The sequence below is a fragment of the Procambarus clarkii genome, chromosome 18 (assembly GCF_040958095.1).
Source record: "Procambarus clarkii isolate CNS0578487 chromosome 18, FALCON_Pclarkii_2.0, whole genome shotgun sequence".
Lineage (NCBI taxonomy): Eukaryota > Metazoa > Arthropoda > Malacostraca > Decapoda > Cambaridae > Procambarus > Procambarus clarkii.
The window spans coordinates 1,900,094-1,916,819 of record NC_091167.1 but is presented as its reverse complement, the minus strand read 5'-3'; the positions used below and the strand labels follow the sequence as shown (position 1 = coordinate 1,916,819).

The 16,726-nt window shown below is 40.7% G+C and overlaps 1 protein-coding gene across 1 annotated transcript in view; it reads left to right on the top strand.

The window, feature by feature from the left end:
• Positions 1–958: 958 nt before the first annotated feature.
• The window catches only part of LOC123749092 (murinoglobulin-1-like), a 267,218-nt gene continuing 251,450 nt past the window's right edge, over positions 959–16,726 (top strand). Inside the window, exons 1-2 of the mRNA XM_069326609.1 lie at positions 959–984; positions 1,360–1,484. Coding sequence (XP_069182710.1) covers positions 959–984; positions 1,360–1,484 — 151 coding nt within the window. The remainder of the gene's footprint in view (positions 985–1,359; positions 1,485–16,726) is intronic.

Below are 16,726 nucleotides of genomic sequence, written 5' to 3'. Positions count from 1 at the left end.
TCTCATCTTGGGCCATTAGCTGTGGGAGTGGGGCATCTCATCATGGGCCATCAGCTGTGGGAGTGAGGCGTCTCATCTTGGACCACCAGCTGTGGGAGCGGGGGGTTTCATCTTGGGCCACCAGGTGTGGGAGTGAGGCGTCTCATCTTGGGCCACCAGCCGTGGGAGTGAGGCGTCTCATCTTGGGCGACCAGCTGTGGGAGTGGGGCGTCTCATCTTGGGCCACCAGCTGTGTTAGCGGGGCCTCTCATCTTGGGCTACCAGCAGTGGAAGTGGAGCGTCTCATCTTGGGCCACCAGCTGTGGGAGTGAGGGCGTCTCATCTTGGGCCACCAGCTGTGTTAGCGGGGCCTCTCATCTTGGGCTACCAGCAGTGGAAGTGGAGCGTCTCATCTTGGGCCACCAGCTGTGGGAGTGGGGCGTCTCATCTTGGTCCTCCAGCTGTGGGAGTGGGGCGTCTCATCTTGGGCCACAAGCTGTGAGAGTGGGGCGTCTCATCTTGGGCCATTAGCTGTGGGAGTGGGGCATCTCATCATGGGCCATCAGCTGTGGGAGTGGGGCGTCTCATCTTGGACCACCAGCTGTGGGAGTGGGACACCTCATCTTGGGCCACCAGCTGTGGGAGTGGGGCTTCTCATCTTGGGCCACCAGCTGTGGGAGCGGGGGGTTTCATCTTGGGCCACCAGGTGTGGGAGTGAGGCGTCTCATCTTGGGCCACCAGCCGTGGGAGTGAGGCGTCTCATCTTGGGCGACCAGCCGTGGGAGTGGGGCGTCTCATCTTGGGCCACCAGCTGTGGGAGTGGGGCGTCTCATCTTGGGCCACCGGCTGTTGGAGCGGGGCGTCTCATCTTGGGCCACCAGCTGTGTTAGCGGGGCCTCTCATCTTGGGCCACCAGCTGTGGGAGTGGGGCGTCTCATCTTGGAGTAATCTTTCTAACAATGGGGCCTCTAACATTAGGATGGTGTTCCACACCCTGATGGCTTGGTGCTGCAGTCTGATGTTTAGTGGCTGTATGTTCAGGAGTTCATGGAGCTGCTGGACTGTTTGATCATATGGTGGACGGTGTTTTGCTGCTCTCCTTAGTGCCTTATAGCGCACTGCTTGTAGCTGTTGCATGTTAGTTTTCTTTAAGGTGTGTAGAAGTACTGGGGAATATTCTAGATTTTATAATTGGATGGGGTTATGTTGTCCGGAGGGGAGGGGGTGCCTGAGGGAGGGACGGGGAGGGGTACCTGAGGAAGGGACTGGGAGGAGTTCCTGTGGGAGACACGATGGGGTGGGGGATGATGGGGAAGCCAGAGGAAGTGGGGGGGGGGGGGGAACTCGTTTCCTCCGGACAAGGTGAGGGAGAAGAGGCAGCTCCCACTGTCACTTGCTCACCGGCTGCCAGCCAGCCTGGACGTCTCGTTGCCTGTTGCCATGGCGTCCTACCACTGTCCCCGCCTCCTCTGTGTCCTCGCTCTCACCGCAGCTCTCACTCACGGGTGAGTAAACTCTCCTTCAAACACCCTTAACGTTACTAGTTTACATTATTCACCTTATTTGATTTTGAAGAAACATTTGGAAAGTTTGTGTAATTATGACAAATAGGAGGAGCTCCTATATTGTCTTCCCCATGTTCCCGTCCTGTCAGTGGTAGTAACAGGTGTAGGTGGGGCTCCGGTATTGTTCCCCCATGTACCTGTCCTGTCAGTGACAGTGGTAGGTGGGTCTCCTATATTGTTCTCCCATGATAGTGGAATATAGTGAGTTCAGGAGCTGAACTCCAATATCCATTTAACTTAGAACTGTTGTCAGCAGGGCCTACTTTGGCCGTTCCTGTAGCGTAGTGGTCTTCGTCCTCGACTCAGTATCAGGGACTCTGTGGTTCGATCCCCGTACGTAGCAGAAATGGTTGGGCACCTGTTCATGTAGTATTAAATAGGTATTTAGGAGTTAAGTAACTGTTGTGGGCAGTCTGTAACGAGTCGAACCTTTCTGTCCAGGGCGCTACCACTGAGCCACTTGTTCTTAGTCAGTATTAATACACTTTGTTTTCAAGTTTAATTTTTCCTCAAGTATAAATTGTTACTTGATATATATATGTATACATTATATGTATATATATATATCGTCATACGACATATATCTGTAGGTTCGATGTTTAAGTTTTGTCGGTAACTATTTGTAGTTCCAGCGAGTCAACTATTTATAAAGGTGCAATGTGACCATAGACAAAATAATATAATGTTGGAGGAAACTTGTGAGTTACATCAGTTGCGGGACGCATGTAAAACATTGTCATTCATAAACAAGATGTTTCGCGGCTGAACTAACGAGCAATTGGCCATTGTTTGTGGGTGGACGGCTCCTGGGGGTCCGTGCCGGTAAACAATGGCCCACGTGTGTCTTCACCCAGCTGGTACACCAGTCTGGAGATGAACACCTTCCCGCACCATCACCCACCAACCTCCAACTCTTCTCCAGCACCGACTCATCACATGGTTCATCACATGATTCATCACAATCATGTGATGATAAGTCCTCATGGTTCATCACGTGATTAATCACGGGAATCATCACGTGATTCATCACAGGATTCATCATGGGACTCATCACGTGAATAATCACGGGAATCATCACATGATTCATCACGGGATTCTTCACATGACTCATCACGTGATTCATCATGAGACTCATCACGGGATTCTCCCCGGGACTCATCACTTGATTCATCACGAGAATCATCACGTGATTTATCACGGGACTCATCACGTAATTCATCACAGGACTCATGTGATTCAGAGCGAGACTCATCACGTGATTCATCATGAGACTCATCGCGGAATTCACTCGGGACTCATCACATGGTTCATCACAGGACTTATCATGGGATTCAGCACGAGACTCATCGCGTGTTTCATTACAAGACTCATCACGTGATTCATCACAGTACTCATCGAGTGATTCATCATGGGACTCATCACGGGATTCATTATGAGAATCATCACGTGATTCATCACGGTATTCATAAAGTGATTCATCACATGATTCATCACAAGACTCATCATGTGATTCATCACGAGACTCATCACGTGACTCATCACATGATTCATCACGGGATTCATCACAAGACTCATTACGTGATTCATCATGACTCATCACGGGATTCATCACAGCAATCACGTGATTTATCACGGGACTTATAACGTGAATCATCACGTGATTTATCACGGGATTCATCACGTGATTCATCACAAGACTCATCACAGGACTCGTCACGTGATTCATCATGGAACTCATCACGTGATTCATCACGAGACTCATCACGTGATTCATTACAAGACTCATCACCTGATTCATCACAGTACTCATCGAGTGATTCATCATGAGACCCATCACGGGATTCATTAAGGGACTCATCACGGGACTCATTACGTGATTCATCACGAGACTCATCACGTGATTCGTTACAAGACTCATCACGTAATTCATCATAAGACTCATCACGTGATTCATCACGAGACTCATCACGTGATTCGTTACAAGTCTCATCACATGTTTCATCACGGTACTCGTCACATGATTCATTACGTGATTTATCACTGGACTCATCACGTGATTCGTCCCAAGACTCATCACGTGATTCATCACGGGAATCATCACGTGATTTATTACGGGACTCATCACGGGACACATCACATGATTCGTCACGAGATTCATCACAAGGCTAATCACGTGATTCATCACGTGATTCATCACAAGACTCATCACATGATTTATCACGTGACTCATCACGGTATTCATCACGTGATTCATCACATGATTCATCGCGTGAGTAATCACGGGACTCATCGCGTGAGTAATCACGGGAGTCATCACATGATTCATCACGGGATTCATCACAAGACTCATCACATGATTCATCATGAGACTCATCACGGGATTCACCCCGGGACTCATCACATGATTCATCACGAGAATCATAATGTGATTTATCACGGGACTCATCACGTGATTCATCACAGGATTCATCATGTGATTCATCACGAGTCTCATCGCGTGTTTCATTACAAGACTCATCACGTGATTCAGTACAGTACTCATCGGGTGATTCTTCATGGGACTCATCAGGGGATTCATCATGAGATCATCACATGATTCATCACGGTATTCATCATGTGATTCATCACATGATTCATCACGGGATTCATCACAAGACTCATCACGTGATTTATCACGGGACTCATCACGAGATTCGTTAGAAGACTCATCACATGATTCATCACGGTACTCATCACATGATTCATCATGGGATTCATCACAGGTCTCATCACGTGATTCATCACGGGACTCATCACGTGACTCATCACGGGATTCATTACGTTGTCTGTTCGAATCCCACGTGTGTAAATGCTTCACTCACGAAATATACAATTAATTGGCTACTGAATCTAAACAATTAAACTAACCAAACTTAATGTAGGCCTAACTATACACAATTATATTTATATAACAACAAATGGTATTGAAGTACCTCTGGGAGTTTGTAACATCTGCTGATGTAAATTTGACTAAATGTAAACTCTGTCAGCAAAATTATTTGCTTACTTTGCGTCATTATATAATGGAATGTGAACAAATCGCGGAATTCAGATATAACACCATCAATGGTGTCCAAGAAATGTGTAAGTACTTCATTCATAATGATGTGCTACCAGAAATCCTAGCGAAGTCCCCAAAGATTGCTTAATGTAGGTGCAGCCTGCACATGACTGTAAAGCTGCCGTCCAGTTGGGTGGGTGTGGAGCACATGACTGTAAAGCTGCCGCCCAGTTGGGTGGGTGTGGAGCACATGACTGCAAAGCTGCCGTCCAGTTGGATGGGTGTGGAGCATATGACTGTAAAGCTGCCACCCAAACAAGCCTGAATGGTCCCCAGGACTATATACAACTGAAAACTCACACCCCAGAAGTGACTCGAACCCATACTGCCAGGAGCAACGCAACTGGTATGTACAGGGATGCCTTAATCCTCTTGACCATCACGACCGGACATAAGGAAGTCATAGCCGAAGCTATTTGGTGATTTGATAAAATGCTATGCCCAAGATTACCATCCGAGTGCCGGCGGGGAAGTGGTTCAAATAGCTTCGGCTATCACTTCCTTATGTCCGGTCGTGATGGTCAAGCGGATTAAGGCGTCCCTGTACATACCAGTTGCGTTGCTCCTGGCAGTATGGGTTCGAGTCACTTCTGGGGTGTGAGTTTTCAGTTGTATATAGTCCTGGGGACCATTCAGGCTTGTTTGCATTTTTGTTCCTCACGTGTGCCCCAAAGAATGAGGTGATTTGATAAAATGCTACGCCCAAGATTACCATCCGAGTGCTGGCGGGGAAGTGGTTCAAATAGCTTCGGCTATCACTTCCTTATGTCCGGTCGTGATGGTCAAGCGGATTAAGGCGTCCCTGTACATACCAGTTGTGTTGCTCCTGGCAGTATGGGGTCGAGTCACTTCTGGGGTGTGAGTTTTCAGTTGTATATAGTCCTGGGGACCATTCAGGCTTGTTTGGGTGGCAGCTTTACAGTCATATGCTCCACACCCATCCAACTGGACGGCAGCTTTGCAGTCATGTGCTCCACACCCACCCAACTGGGCGGCAGCTTTACAGTCATGTGCTCCACACCCACCCAACTGGACGGCAGCTTTACAGTCATGTGCAGGCTGCACCTACATTAAGCAATCTTTGGGGACTTCGCTAGGATTTCTGGTAGCACATCATTATGAATGAAGTACTTACACATTTCTTGGACACCATTGATGGTGTTATATCTGAATTCCGCGATTTGTTCACATTCACATTATATATATATATATATATATATATATATATATATATTATATATTTATATTATATATATTGTGACGATAATCTCTTTCAAGAGAGATTGAGCCTGCTCTTCCCTACAAAATACGTCAATATACAAGATAATATAGAAGATACGTCCACCAAGTATCGCCAAACGTTTTGCCCAGAGAGCAAATCGTACCCAGCACACAGTGACACCTGCTACCAGCCACCGTAACCAGCAAACTGCTCATCCTTTGCCTGCCTGTCGCTGATTGGCTGGTGTCCCGTCGCACCTGCCCTCCACCTCCGCCTCAAGCCGACGTCTGGGCTGCAGTGCGGCAGTATCGTCAGAATATCTCAGTGCTCCAAGCAGTTGACATCTCTCGCTGGTAGACTAAGTCTTGGCTTCCGTGTACTAAGGGAGGTGGCAGCTCGAAGCCAGTATTCCAGCATTCATATTTTATTTTGCTATCACTGTAAATCACTTGTCTTAACGTAACTTTTCATTTGCCAGTGATTATTCATATTATTTTGTTTGTTGACTTGTCTTTCATATTTTATGTGATTAACTTTATTCATGTCTTGTTTTTCTAGAGTAATTAAAATTTCATTGTTAATTTACTTGTGTTTTGTGTGTCTTCCCATTACCTTACCACAGACGAAAGCTCCAGCTTTTCTCTCTTTTTTCTATTATGTGACGAGGCCCTGCCCCTAGCTTTTGAAACAGCCGAACACCAACGCTTTACCGTCACAATATATAATATATATATATATATATATATATATATATATATATATATATATATATATATATATATATATATATATATATATATATATATATATATATTATATATATATATATATATATATATATTATATATATATATATATATATATAATATATATATATATATAATATATATATATATATATATATATATATATATATATATATATATATATATATATATATATATAATATATATATATATATATGTTGTACCTAGTAGCCAGAACGTCGTACTCGGCCTACAATGCAAGGCGCGATTTGCGTAATAAGCCAAGTTTTCCTGAATTAATATGTTTTCTCTATTTTTTTTCTTATGAAATGATAAAGCTACCCATTTCATTATGTATGAGGTCAATTTTTTTTATTGGAGTTAAAATTGACGTAGATATATGACCGAACCTAACCAACCCTACCTAACCTATCTCTATAGGTTAGGTTAGGTTAGGTAGGCGAAAAAGTTAGGTTAGGTTAGGTTAGGTAGGTTAGGTAGTCGAAAAACAATTAATTCATGAAAAATTGGCTTATTAGGCAAATTGGGCCTTGCATAGTAGGCTGAGAAGTGCGTTCTGGCTATTAGGTACGACATATATATATATATATATATATATATATATAATATATATATATATATATATATATATATATATATATATATATATATATATATATATATATATTATATATATATATATATATATATATATATATATATATATATATATATATATATATATATATATATATATATATATATATATATATATATATATATATATATATGTCGTACCTAGTAGCCAGAACTCACTTCTCGGCCTACTAATCAAGGCCCGATTTGCCTAATAAGCCAAGTTTTCCTGAAATAATATATTTTCTCTCATTTTTTTCTTATGAAATGATAAAGCTACCCATTTCATTATGTATGAGGTAATTTTTTTTTTATTGGAGTTAAAATTAACGTAGATATATGACCGAACCTAACCAACCCTACCTAACCTAACCTAACCTATCTTTATAGGTTAGGTTAGGTTAGGTAGCCGAAAAAGTTAGGTTAGGTTAGGTTAGGTAGTCGAAAAACAATTAATTCATGAAAACTTGGCTTATTAGGCAAATCGGGCCTTGCATAGTAGGCTGAGAAGTGCGTTCTGGCTACTAGGTACGACATATATATATATATATATATATATATATATATATATATATATATATATATATATATATATATATATATATGTCGTACCTAATAGCCAGAACGCACTTCTCAGCCTACTATTCAAGGCCCGATTTGCCTAATAAGCCAAGTTTTCATGAATTAATGTTTTTTCGTCTACCTAACCTACCTAACCTAACCTAACCTAGCTTTTTTTGGCTACCTAACCTAACCTTACCTATAAATATAGGTTAGGTTAGGTTAGGTAGGGTTGGTTAGGTTCGGTCATATATCTACGTTAATTTTAACTCCAATAAAAAAAAATTGACCTCATACATAGAGAAAAGGGTTGCTTTATCATTTCATAAGAAAAAAATTATAGTAAATATATTAATTCAGGAAAACTTGGCTTATTAGGCAAATCGGGCCTTGAATAGTAGGCTGAGAAGTGAGTTCTGGCTACTAGGTACGACATATATATATATATATATATATATATATATATATATGTCGTACCTAGTAGCCAGAACGCACTTCTCAGCCTACAATGCAAGGCCCGATTTGCCTAATAAGCCAAGTTTTCCTGAATTAATATATTTTCTCTAATTTTTTTTCTTATGAAATGATAAAGCTACCCATTTCATTATGTATGAGGTCAATTTTTTTTATTGAAGTTAAAATTAACGTAGATATATGACCGAACCTAACCAACCCTACCTAACCTAACCTAACCTATCTTTATAGGTTAGGATAGGTTAGGTATCCGAAAAAGTTAGGTTAGGTTAGGTTAGTTGGTTATGTAGTCGAAACACAATTAATTCAGGAAAACTTGGCTTATTAGGCAAATCGGGCCTTGCATAGTAGGCCCAGAAGTGCATTCTGGCTACTAGGTACGACATATATATATATATATGTCGTACCTAGTAGCCAGAACGCACTTCTCAGCTTACTATGCAAGGCCCGATTTGCCTAATAAGCCAAGTTTTCCTGAATTAATATATTTTCTCTAATTTTTTTCTTAAGAAATTATAAAGCTACCCATTTCATTATGTATGAGGTCAATTTTTTTTTATTGGAGTTAAAATTAACGTAGATATATGACCGAACCTAACCAACCCTACCTAACCTAACCTAACCTATCTTTATAGGTTAGGTTAGGTTAGGTAGCCGAAAAAGTTAGGTTAGGTTAGGTTGGTTAGGTAGTCGAAAAACAATTATTTCCTGAAAACTTGGCTTATTATTACGCAAATCGGGCCTTGCATAGTAGGCTGAGAAGTGCGTTCTGGCTACTAGGTACGACATATATGTCTATATATATATATATATATATATATATATATATATATATATATATATATATATATATATATACATTTTTTCCTTTATTGTGTATTTAAAGGTTACAAAACATACAAGACAAATGCCTAAAGGTTATGGATCTCTTGAAGCTCCTCCGCTTCTGGACAGGAACCGAGGACGCAGCAAGCATTTCCCCTCTGGATCGCCACACTGAGACGCTGAAACAAAAAACTGGAAGCCCTTGGGTCTCTGGTGACGTCAATGAGCTTGGAACCCAATTCCTTGAGAAATCCCAAGGCACTCTTGCCCCATGGGCCATGCGTCTCAGACGCTATGGGAACAAAGAGGTATTGACCTTCCAGTCGCCTGTACTTGAGTGATTTTGCTGTTTCCCTGTGGTTGGCCGCCCCACCTGCTTGATCAGCTCCGAAGTGTACATAGGTGTCAGCCAGGGTGGATACACATGTGTAATCCCACACCAACTGTCTACCCTCCTTCCATGAGTAGATGGAATGCCATCATGGTGATGAGTAGATGGTGATGCCATCAGGGCGATGTGCGGGGAAATCCGGGTTTTGGACCCCTAGGATGCGAGGTTCTCTCTCCGCTGGGCACCCAGCTGAGACGAGGCTTCTCTTGATGATGTCATTGACCTCGCTGTGTCTTGCATGCCAGCCCTTTGTGCTTCCGCAATGCAACCCATGCAGTCCGTATTGGTCTGCTTCCACCCTGTTGCAAATACGCTTGTATTCAGTGTGAATTGGGGCACCAAGGCGGAGGGCCACTGCTACACGAAGGGATTCTGGATCTAGGCGCGTGCCCATTGCTGACATGGGTACTGCCAGGAGGAAGTCTCCTGCATGGGGGGCACGCACTGCTCTGAGGCGGGCTTTCTCCTTGTCTGATGTTGCGGAGCTGAGCATGGCATCAGCTACTTTTTCCACTAGAGGGTGGTCCCAGCCGGAGTGTTTGTGTTGTTTTGTTGGCTCTATAATGGTGGCTGGGGCTGCAAGAACATCCCACTGATTTGAACATTCAGTGAAAGCAGGATCGTGTATTCCTGCTGAATCTCTCAGGGTTGCAGGTAAAATATCTCTGACGAGGTCGTGCGATGCATGAGAGGAGGAAAGGAAGGCTGGTAGAGCAATTTGGGAGGCTGTGCGGACACCAAGGCCGCCGAATCTTACAGGAAGGGTTGCTTGCTCCCACTGAGAGTCGTCCAATATAATATATATATATATATATATATATATATATATATATATATATATATATATATATATATATATATATATATATATATATATATATATATTTATATATATATATATATATATATATATATATATATATATATATTAGTATATTTTGGTAGCAGTCTTTCCTGTAGACATATATTATTAAATATGACCGAAAAAGTAAGATTAATAATTCTAACACGAATTTTCTCAATCTTTCGTACATTACGCTTCACTGTTGGAGGTAAATCAAAAATCACTTCTCCAAAATTCATTTTTATTTTTAGTCTGACGCGACACGGGCGCGTTTCGTAAAACTTATTACATTTTCAAAGACTTCACAAATACACAACTGATTAGAACTTGCGTTTCCCTGATTTTATATCTACATTTGAGTGAGGTGGGAAGGGTGATGTGGCATTACATTTGAGTGAGGTGGGAAGGGTGATGTGGCATTAACACAAGACAGAACACTAGGGGATATTAATAGGGTATTAAAAGTATCAACACAAGTTGATACTTTTAATACCCTATTAATATCCCCTAGTGTTCTGTCTTGTGTTAATGCCACATCACCCTTCCCACCTCACTCAAATGTAATGCCACATCACCCTTCCCACCTCACTCAAATGTAGATATAAAATCAGGGAAACGCAAGTTCTAATCAGTTGTGTATTTGTGAAGTCTTTGAAAATGTAATAAGTTTTACGAAACGCGCCCGTGTCGCGTCAGACTAAAAATAAAAATGAATTTTGGAGAAGTGATTTTTGATTTACCTCCAACAGTGAAGCGTAATGTACGAAAGATTGAGAAAATTCGTGTTAGAATTATTAATCTTACTTTTTCGGTCATATTTAATAATATATATATATATATATATATATATATATATATATATATATATATATATATATATATATATATATATATATGTCGTACCTAATAGCCAGAACGCACTTCTCAGCCTACTATTCAAGGCCCGATTTGCCTAATAAGCCAAGTTTTCATGAATTAATGTTTTTTCGTCTACCTAACCTACCTAACCTAACCTAACCTAGCTTTTTTTGGCTACCTAACCTAACTTTACCTATAAATATAGGTTAGGTTAGGTTAGGTAGGGTTGGTTAGGTTCGGTCATATATCTACGTTAATTTTAACTCCAATAAAAAAAAATTGACCTCATACATAGAGAAAAGGGTTGCTTTATCATTTCATAAGAAAAAAATTATAGTAAATATATTAATTCAGGAAAACTTGGCTTATTAGGCAAATCGGGCCTTGAATAGTAGGCTGAGAAGTGAGTTCTGGCTACTAGGTACGACATATATATATATATATATATATATATATATATATATATATATATATATGTCGTACCTAGTAGCCAGAACGCACTTCTCAGCCTACTATGCAAGGCTCGATTTGCCTAATAAGCCAAGTTTTCATGAATTAATTTTTTTTCGACTACCTAACCTACCTAACCTAACCTAACCTAACTTTTTCGGCTACCTAACCTAACCTAACCTTTAAAGATAGGTTAGGTTAGGTTAGGTAGGGTTGGTTAGGTTCGGTCATATATCTACGTTAATTTTAACTCCAATAAAAAAAAATTGTCCTCAAACATAATGAAATGGGTAGCTTTATCATTTCATAAGGAAAAAATTATAAAATATATATTAATTAAGGAAAACGTGGCTTATTAGGCAAGTCGGGCCTTGCATAGTAGGCTGAGAAGTGCGTTCTGGCTACTAGGTACGACATATATATATATATATATATATTTTTTTTTTGAGATATATACAAGAGTTGTTACATTCTTGTACAGCCACTAGTACGCGTAGCGTTTCGGGCAAGTCCTTAATCCTATGGTCCCTGGAATACGATCCCCTGCCGCGAAGAATCGTTTTTTCATCCAAGTACACATTTTACTGTTGCGTTAAACAGAGGCTACAGTTAAGGAATTGCGCCCAGTAAATCCTCCCCGGCCAGGATACGAACCCATGACATAGCGCTCGCGGAACGCCAGGCGAGTGTCTTACCACTACACCACGGAGACTGAATATATATATATATATATATAATATATATATATATGTCGTACCTAGTAGCCAGAACTCACTTCTCAGCCTACTATTCAAGGCCCGATTTGCCTAATAAGCCAAGTTTTCCTGAATTAATATATTTACTATAATTTTTTTCTTATGAAATGATAAAGCAACCCTTTTCTCTATGTATGAGGTCAATTTTTTTTTATTGGAGTTAAAATTAACGTAGATATATGACCGAACCTAACCAACCCTACCTAACCTAACCTAACCTATATTTATAGGTAAGGTTAGGTTAGGTAGCCAAAAAAGCTAGATTAGGTTAGGTTAGGTAGGTTAGGTAGACGAAAAAACATTAATTCATGAAAACTTGGCTTATTAGGCAAATCGGGCCTTGAATAGTAGGCTGAGAAGTGCGTTCTGGCTATTAGGTACGACATATATATATATATATATATATATATATATATATATATATATATATATATATATATATATATATATATATATATATATACATATATATATATATATATATATATATATATATATGTCGTACCTAGTAGCCAGAACTCACTTCTCAGCCTACTATGCAAGGCCCGATTTGCCTAATAAGCCAAGTTTTCCTGAATTAATATATTTTTTCTAATTTTTTTCTTATGAAATGATAAAGCTACCCATTTCATTATGTATGAGGTCAATTTTTTTTTATTGGAGTTAAAATTAACGTAGATATATGACCGAACCTAACCAACCCTACCTAACCTAACCTAACCTATCTTTATCGGTTAGGTTTGGTTAGGTAGCCGAAAAAGTTAGGTTAGGTTAGGTTAGGTAGGTCCTAGTAGCCAGAACGCACTTCTCAGCCTACTATGCAAGGCTCGATTTGCCTAATAAGCCAAGTTTTCATGAATTAATGTTTTTTCGACTACCTAACCTACCTAACCTAACCTAACCTAACTTTTTCGGCTACCTAACCTAACCTAATCTATAAAGATAGGTTAGGTTAGGTTAGGTAGGGTTGGTTAGGTTCGGTCATGTATCTACGTTAATTTTAACTCCAATAAAAAAAATTGACCTCATACATAATGAAATGGGTAGCTTTATCATTTCATAATAAAAAAATTAGAGAAAATATATTAATCCAGGAAAACTTGGCTTATTAGGCAAATCGGGCCTTGCATAGTAGGCTGAGAATTGCGTTCTGGCTACTAGGTACGACATATATATATACATATATATATATATATATATATATATATATATATATATATATATATATATATATATATATATATATATATATATATATATATATATATATATTATTAAATATGACCGAAAAAGTAAGATTAATAATTCTAACACGAATTTTCTCAATCTTTCGTACATTTCGCTTCACTGTTGGAGGTAAATCAAAAATCAATTCTCCAAAATTCATTTTTATATCTAGTCTGACGCGACACGAGCGCTTTTCGTAAAACTTATTACATTTTCAAAGACTTTAGTTCACAAATACATAACTGAATAGAACTTACGCATCTCCGATTTTATATCTACATTGTTGAGGTGGAAGGGGTGATGTGGCATTAACACAAGACAGAACAAGATGTGGTATTAATAGGGTATTAATTTCATCAACACAAGACAGAACAAGAGTATTAATAGGGTATTAATTTCATCAACACAAGACAGAACACGAAACAATGGATATTGAATAGAAGTGTTTGTAGAAAGCCTATTGGTCCATATTTCTTGATGCTTCTATATTGGAGCAGAGTCTTGAGGTGGGTAGAATATAGTTGTGCAATAATTGGCTGTTGATTGCTGGTGTTGACTTCTTGATGTGTAGTGCCTCGCAAACGTCAAGCCGCCTGCTATCGCTGTATCTATCGATGATTTCTGTGTTGTTTACTAGGATTTCTCTGGCGATGGTTTGGTTGTGGGAAGAGATTATATGTTCCTTAATGGAGCCCTGTTGCTTATGCATCGTTAAACGCCTAGAAAGAGATGTTGTTGTCTTGCCTATATACTGGGTTTTTTGGAGCTTACAGTCCCCAAGAGGGCATTTGAAGGCATAGACGACGTTAGTCTCTTTTAAAGCGTTCTGTTTTGTGTCTGGAGAGTTTCTCATGAGTAGGCTGGCCGTTTTTCTGGTTTTATAGTAAATCGTCAGTTGTATCCTCTGATTTTTGTCTGTAGGGATAACGTTTCTATTAACAATATCTTTCAGGACCCTTTCCTCCGTTTTATGAGCTGTGGAAAAGAAGTTCCTGTAAAATAGTCTAATAGGGGGTATAGGTGTTGTGTTAGTTGTCTCTTCAGAGGTTGCATGGCTTTTCACTTTCCTTCTTATGATGTCTTCGACGAAACCATTGGAGAAGCCGTTATTGACTAGGACCTGCCTTACCCTACAGAGTTCTTCGTCGACTTGCTTCCATTCTGAGCTGTGGCTGAGAGCACGGTCGACATATGCGTTAACAACACTCCTCTTGTACCTGTCTGGGCAGTCGCTGTTGGCATTTAGGCACATTCCTATGTTTGTTTCCTTAGTGTAGACTGCCCTTTTCCATGACTGTTACATCTAGAAAGGGCAGCTTCCCATCCTTTTCCATCTCGTAAGTGAAACGCAGCACGGAACTCTGCTCAAATGCCTCCTTCAGCTGCTGCAGATGTCTGACATCAGGTACCTGTGTAAAAATGTCGTCAACATACCTGCAGTACATGGCCGGTTTCAAGTTCATGTCGACTAAGACTTTTTGCTCGATGGTACCCATGTAGAAGTTTGCAAACAGGACACCTAGGGGAGAACCCATGGCGACCCCTTCTACTTGCTTATACATGTGCCCATCCGGGCTCAAGAAGGGTGCCTCTTTAGTACAAGCTTGGAGTAGTTTCCTCAGAATATTTTCTGATATGTCAAGAGGAGTACAGGCTGGATCACGATACACTCTGTCGGCTATCATTCCGATTGTCTCGTCCACAGGTACGTTGGTAAACAGCGATTCTACGTCCAACGAGGCTCTTATCCCTGTGGCCCGTGTGCCCCGCAGTAAGTCAACAAATTCCTTTGGAGACTTCAGGCTGAAGGCGCAAGGAACATAAGGAATCAGCAGGCCGTTGAGTCTAAGTTCTTATGTTCCTTGCGCCTTCAGCCTGAAGTCTCCAAAGGAATTTGTAGACTTACTGCGGGGCACACGGGCCACAGGGATAAGAGCCTCGTTGGATGTAGAATCGCTGTTTACCAACGTACCTGTGGACGAGACAATCGGAATGATAGCCGACAGAGTGTATCGTGATCCAGCCTGTACTCCTCTTGACATATCAGAAAATATTCTGAGGAAACTACTCCAAGCTTGTACTAAAGAGGCACCCTTCTTGAGCCCGGATGGGCACATGTATAAGCAAGTAGATGGGGTCGCCATGGGTTCTCCCCTAGGTGTCCTGTTTTCAAACTTCTACATGGGTACCATCGAGCAAAAAGTCTTAGTCGACATGAACTTGAAACCGGCCATATACTGCAGGTATGTTGACGACATTTTTACACAGGTACCGGATGTCAGACATCTGCAGGAGCTGAAGGAGGCATTTGAGCAGAGTTCCGTGCTGCGTTTCACTTACGAGATGGAAAAGGATGGGAAGCTGCCCTTTCTAGATGTAACAGTCATGGAAAAGGGCGGAGGTTTCCACACTGCAGTCTACACTAAGGAAACAAACATAGGAATGTGCCTAAATGCCAACAGCGACTGCCCAGACAGGTACAAGAGGAGTGTTGTTAACGCATATGTCGACCGTGCTCTCAGCCACAGCTCAGAATGGAAGCAAGTCGACGAAGAACTCTGTAGGGTAAGGCAGGTCCTAGTCAATAACGGCTTCTCCAATGGTTTCGTCGAAGACATCATAAGAAGGAAAGTGAAAAGCCATGCAACCTCTGAAGAGACAACTAACACAACACCTATACCCCCTATTAGACTATTTTACAGGAACTTCTTTTCCACAGCTCATAAAACGGAGGAAAGGGTCCTGAAAGATATTGTTAATAGAAACGTTATCCCTACAGACAAAAATCAGAGGATACAACTGACGATTTACTATAAAACCAGAAAAACGGCCAGCCTACTCATGAGAAACTCTCCAGACACAAAACAGAACGCTTTAAAAGAGACTAACGTCGTCTATGCCTTCAAATGCCCTCTTGGGGACTGTAAGCTCCAAAAAAACCAGTATATAGGCAAGACAACAACATCTCTTTCTAGGCGTTTAACGATGCATAAGCAACAGGGCTTCATTAAGGAACATATAATCTCTTCCCACAACCAAACCATCGCCAGAGAAATCCTAGTAAACAACACAGAAATCATCGATAGATACAGC